This window comes from Chionomys nivalis, chromosome 25 (genome assembly GCF_950005125.1).
Source record: "Chionomys nivalis chromosome 25, mChiNiv1.1, whole genome shotgun sequence".
NCBI classification, from domain to species: Eukaryota; Metazoa; Chordata; class Mammalia; order Rodentia; family Cricetidae; genus Chionomys; species Chionomys nivalis.
The window spans coordinates 27685536-27691963 of record NC_080110.1 but is presented as its reverse complement, the minus strand read 5'-3'; the positions used below and the strand labels follow the sequence as shown (position 1 = coordinate 27691963).

General features: G+C 38.4%; 1 protein-coding gene across 1 annotated transcript; it reads right to left on the bottom strand.

Moving 5' to 3' along the window:
• Window positions 1–5202: 5202 nt before the first annotated feature.
• On the bottom strand, window positions 5203–6141 carry LOC130866327 (olfactory receptor 6C3-like). Its single transcript, XM_057757668.1, has one exon. The coding sequence runs from the start codon at window positions 6139–6141 to the stop codon at window positions 5203–5205; it is 939 nt and encodes a 312-aa protein (XP_057613651.1).
• Between the last annotated feature and the right edge of the window lie 287 nt (window positions 6142–6428).

Genomic DNA, 6428 nt, shown 5'->3' with positions numbered 1-6428 from the left:
CAATGGCTTGCTCATTGAATTATCATCCCGACTGGAGTTGCTGCTCAGACATAGATTGACCATATGTTATGGCTTATTTCCTATTATCCTCTTTGCTTCATCTTTAAAAGAAAGAGAAAAACTTTTTACTTAAAAGGAATTGCTCAAATTTTAGACAAGAAAAACCTTCAATATAGTTCAAAACATAATGCTCACAAAAGGAAAAGAAATACTGTTTTGTAGTGCTGCTTTACTTTGTTTACTAAATTGGATGAATAAAAGCAGCTACTTCACGGATACAAGGCAGTTGGTATTCTCCTCTTTCTCATGCTCTACCGTACACTGTATCTGTACGTTCACAGCTCTGTAGTTTGCAGTCACGGTCATCTTTGGCAGAGAACCCATTCAGTTACGTCTATCGCTGTACTGGGAATCATTCCTGGGTAATACGGGCAATGTAGGCAAACCAGTTTTTATTGATATAGAACTTGGTATATGTTTTTGTAGAAAAAAAAGTTCTTTAGCTAAGCATCTTTCATTTCAAGTCTTGCCAGATGTCTCAAAAGTGGAAATGGTTCCATCTTAAACCACAACAGCTATCACACAATTGCAATCTAGTTGTTTTAAAAAGACACCCAGGCTTGGTGGTACATGACTGTAATCCAAGCATATGGGAGGGGAGGCTGAGATAGAGGCATCTCCAGTAGAGGCAGCATGGACTACATAGGGAGACCCTTACTTAAAAAAATACAGCAAATTTAAACAATATATTTTTAGAATGGAAATTTACTGATTTTTTTAACCTTATGAAAATTAGTGAGATAAATACCTGGAATGTTTATATTTGTTTTTAGAAAACTGCTACCAGGGCTGTAGAGATGGCTTAGAGGTTAAGAGCACTGGCTGTTCTTCCAGTGGTTCTGAGTTCAATTCCCAGCAACCACATGGTGACTCACAACCATCTGTAATGAGATCTGGTGCCCTCTTCTGGCATGCAGGGAGAAACACAAACAGAACACTGCATACACAATGAATAAATCTATAAAAAAGTGGGGCAGTGGTGGCACACACCTTTAATCCCAGCACTCAGGAGGCAGAGGCAGGCAGGCAGATCTCTGTGAGTTCAAGGCCAGCCTGGTCTACAGAGTGAATTCCAGGACAGGCTCCATAGCTACTGAGAAACCTTGTCTTGAAAACAAAACAAATGAACAAATGACAACAAAAGAGAAAACTGCTATCATCCACATGTAAATATTAAGAAAACATGATGCATATATAATCACCCACTTCTTTGCAAAATATTTTGTTTGGTTATTCACTGTGTATCTGTTTTCATGATTTTGTGCATGGAGCACAATTATTACCTAGATATTGAACGATAAATACTTGAAAGAGTTTGATATCTAGAATTCTAGGATGTAGTTCTTTTTAAATTAAAATACTATTTTATTTTTTAATGTGTGTAGGTACTTGCCTGCATGTACATTCCTGGTGTCCATGGAGGCTGAAGGAAAGTGTTGTATACCACAGAACTGGGGTTACAGATGGTTGTGAGCTACTGTGTACGTGCTGGGAATCTATCCCCGATTCTTTGGAAGAGAAGTCATTGCTCTTCATTGACCAACCAGCCCTGAGATGTGCTTCTTTCACATAACTTTTTACAAATAGAACTAGAAGAACAATGAAAGCCTAGGCCCAACTGAGTAGAACGGACTCACTCAGAGTCACCAGGGGGCCCCAGTCATTATTTGGGGTTCGTCCTACTCTTTCCGCAGCGGTTCCCTCCACTTGGGAAGTAACTCGGTTCTTTAAAACTCCCAAGTTAATCAAGAAGCACAGCGTGAAAGTCAAGACAACAGAAGTCAAGATCTGCCATGTGTTTATGATGCTTGTGATTTCAGGCCAACGTGAGCCCATATTCAGCAGTAACAAAACCGATGAGGTCAGGATGGGATCAGAGATGGGACACGTGGAATCTGTCTCTGTCAATAAAATAACTGGCCTATTTTTCTTCACAAGAAATTTAGAAAATGTGTGTGGAAATCATTTTGAACCATAACATCACTTATGGGAGTAAATAAAGCAAACAATAAGAATCCATCTGCAATATGATATTTAACAAGAGATTCTATTAGTAAATTATTAACAGTCAACTCAGTGTATTTTGACATCATGAATCCAGGTTTTGCTGTTAAAGAGTCAGTTTAAATACTATCTTTTAAGTTATTATCTTTAAAATCTTAAACTAGCTATTACAAACAATGCTGCTATGAACATAGTTGAACATATATTTTTGTTGTATGATAGGGCATCTCTTGGGTATATTCCCAAGAGTGGTATTGCTGGGTCCAGAGGTAGGTTGATCCCGAATTTCCTGAGAAACCGCCACACTGCTTTCCAAAGTGGTTGCACAAGTTTGCATTCCCACCAGCAATGGATGAGTGTACCCCTTTCTCCACAACCTCTCCAGCAAAGGCTATCATTGTTGTTTTTGATTTTAGCCATTCTGACAGGTGTAAGATGGTATCTTAAAGTTGTCTTGATTTGCATTTCCCTGATCGCTAAGGAAGTTGAGCATGACCTTAAGTGTCTTTTGGCCATTTGAACAACTTCTGTTGAGAATTCTCTGTTCAGCTCAGTGCCCCATTTTATAATTGGGTTGATTAGCCTTTTACTGTCTAGTTTCTTGAGTTCTTTATATATTTTGGAGATCAGACCTTTGTCAGCTGCGGGGTTGGTGAAGATCTTCTCCCAGTCAGTGGGTTACCTTTTTGTCTTAGTGACAGTGACAACCTAGATGCCCTTCAATGGAAGAATGGATGAAGAATGTATGGAATATATACATATTAGAGTACTACTCAGCAGTGAAAAACAATGACTTCTTGAATTTTGCATGCAAATGGATGGAAATGGAAAACACTATCCTGAGTGAGGTAAGCCAGACCCAAAAAGAGGAACGTGGGATGTACTCACTCATATTTGGTTTCTAGCCATAAATAAAGGACATTGAGCCTATAATTCGTGATCCTAGAGAAGCTAAATAAGAAGGTGAACCCAAAGAAAAACATATAAACATATAGGCATCCTCCTGAATATTAACCTTCATCAGGCGATGAAAGGAGACAGAGACAGAGACCCACATTGGAGCACCGGACTGAAATCTCAAGGTCCAAATCAGGAGCAGAAGGAGAGAGAGCATGAGCAAGGAACTCAGGACCGCGAGGGGTGCACCCACACACTGAGACAATGGGGATATTCTATTGGGAACTCACCAAGGCCAGCTGGCCTGGGTCTGAAAGAGCATGGGATAAAGCCGGACTCACTGAACATAGTGGACAATGAGGACTACTGAGAACTCAAGAACAATGGCAATGGGTTTTTGATCCTACTGCACGTACTGGCTTTGTGGGAGCCTAGGCAGTTTGGATGCTCACCTTTCTAGACCTGGATGGAGGTGGGTGGTCCTTGGACTTCCCACAGGGCAGGGAACCCGGATTGCTCTTAGGGCTGACGAGGGAGGGGGACTTGATTGGGGGAGGGGGAGGGAAATGGGAGGCGGTGGCGGGGAGGAGGCATAAATCTTTAATAAATAAATAAAAAAATAAAAAATTTAAAAAAATCTTAAATTATTAGTCTTTTGTTATATTATTAATTTCCTGATAAATTTTCGATAATATTGTTCAACTTTAAGGGACTTCACAAAATAAGTACTCATGTGATTTATCTATGCTGAGGTATAATGTGCATGGTACACATGCATGCCGTAGACATTAGCTTCCTATCAGCAATTCTCAGGTAATTACTAGGTCCTCAGACTAGAAATCAGCTTTCCGGAGAGCTGAACTCCTATAGGTCTATCGTAATTTTGTTAGTTTTCCTTGAATTGCTTTACAAATTTTATGTTTTATGATACATACAGTTATTAAATCTACAAGAGAAACATTTTAATGGGGAGCAGTAATTATAGTACCTCGTCAAACTGTTGAAATATTCGAATTAAACAATATATATTTTTAAAATTTTTAAAATTTTTCTTTTTTTTCATTAATTAATTAATTTATTTATTAAGGATTTCTGCCTCCTCCCCATCCCCACTTCCCATTTCCCTCCCCCTCCCCCAATCAAGTCCCCCTCCCTCGTCAGCCCTAAGAGCAATCCGGGTTCCCTGCCCTGTGGGAAGTCCAAGGACCACCCACCTCCATCCAGGTCTAGAAAGGTGAGCATCCAAACTGCCTAGGCTCCCACAAAGCCAGTACGTGCAGTAGGATCAAAAGCCCATTGCCATTGTTCTTGAGATCTCAGTAGTCCTCATTGTTTGTTATGTTCAGCAAGTCCAGTTTTATCCCATGCTTTTTCAGACCCAGTAAAACAATGATAGTATGTCTTCACTGTAACAATAGGTGTAATAACCAGTACATGGTTCTATTTCACCTTTTACTTCATTTCTTTTTATTATTATATAAAGAATATCATTCACATGCTTATAATATTTTCACACATTTTAGCAGGTATTTATATTTTTTACCCAAGCCACCAATGATTGTGGTTATTTGATTTCACACAATGTTAAACAGAACCAGATTTCCTGGTAACATTTCTATTACATGGTAAGAATAATAATTCTGAAATTCACCTCCTGACACACTTTCTTTTTTTTTCTGACACACTTTCTATTATGCCAAATGTGCTATCTACATAAAAATAAAGCACTCCTATTCAAAATCGTAATCATTAGCCTAGACTTCCCTATCATTTAAACATATCTCATTAACTATTTGAAACATCAAAAAAAATCATGAATCAGTATTTAGTTTTACCAAGTTTATTAAGTACAATGAGAATAAATTTGTAATAAGAAGATATAACTGCAATGAGGGAGAATTTTGTTATGGAATTCACAATAGAAAAAAGTCTAAAAGGACTTCATTTTTAGAAAAAATAGAAACTTATAAGTAAACACATAGGGCTGAAGAAATGGCTCAGCCGTTAAAGGTGAGATTCACAACCAAAAAAATAAGTAAACACATAAATAATAAGTAGAAAGACCCATAGATAAATGAGCACACATAGAAATGAGTTGAATGTATAGAACATAGTGATTACTCTAAAGATGCAATTTTATTAAATACCAAAATACCAATCCTATTACAGATTATGCTTTTTTTTCTCCCTTGCTTACAAATCCAGAAAGAAGAAATGATACTTTTAACATCACAGGTGCTTTCACCTGCCAGAGAAAAGCACTACCTTCTGGATGGTGTCCTTAAAGGCTTGCTTCACTTGCTGGTTCCTCAGGGTATAGATAAATGGATTCATCATAGGTGCAACAGAAGTATTGAGGATAGCTACTCCTTTGGTCAGGGATGCTCTTTCTTTGGCTGAAGGATTGGCGTACATGAAGATGCAGCTTCCGTACGAGATAGAAATGACAATCATGTGAGAAGAGCAGGTAGAGAATGCTTTTTTCCTCTGACTGGCGGATGGGAGTTTCACAATTGTCATGATGATGAACATGTAGGAAAGAATAATTAATGCTAAAGTGAAGAGCAGTATCACGATCGCAGAATAAAACCCAATCACTTCCAGGAGCCATGTGTCTGAGCAGGATAGCTGCAGGAGGGGGAAGTAGTCACAAGCAAAGTGATCAATGACATTGGAGCCACAGTAATCTAACCGAAGAAAAAGAATGACTGGAGGAAAGATGTTTAGGAACCCCGTCAGCCAGGCGGAACAAACCAACAATACGCAGACTCTCCTGTTCATGATGGATGTATAATGTAGCGGTTTGCAGATGGCCACATAGCGGTCATAGGACATAGCAGTTAGAAGGTAAAATTCAGTGATTCCCATGAAGATTAAGAAAAACAACTGAGCTGTGCAATTATTGTAGGAAATAGTTTTGTCTTTGGTGACAATGGTGCTAAGAAATCGAGGGATGCAGACAGTTGTAAAGGTTATTTCTAAAACAGAGAAGTTCCTGAGGAAGAAATACATGGGGGTCTGCAGATGGGGATCTACCAAGGTGAGAGTAATGATGGTCAGGTTTCCAGCGACACTCAGAATGTACATGATGATTAAAAAGAGGAAGATCACCACCTGAAGGTCAGGGTCATCCGACAGTCCCAACAGAATGAATTCTGTGGGCACTGTGCGGTTTTTCATTGTGGATCTTCGTCTCATCCCCTCTAAACATAAAGGTATATTTCTCTATACCACAAAACATGTAAAATAGTATTGAAGATAGGACATGACATTTAGAAAACATTTGTAAAGATGAAGTCTTATGAAATAAGCAAAAACTTTCCTTTCCTTATTTTCCACTCAAATGACAAATAACTGCTGTTGTTCAACCTGCTGTCTGAAAAACACATTATAGCTATTAAAATTAAAACTAAAATTCTGATATCACTTGAACCTCCTTTCAATGTTTTAAAATAGATCTATAATAA

What these genes read in the sequence shown, in the direction of transcription:
- LOC130866327 (XM_057757668.1), bottom strand. Translation starts at nt 6,141, where the DNA reads ATGAAAAACCGCACAGTGCCCACAGAATTCATTCTGTTGGGACTGTCG.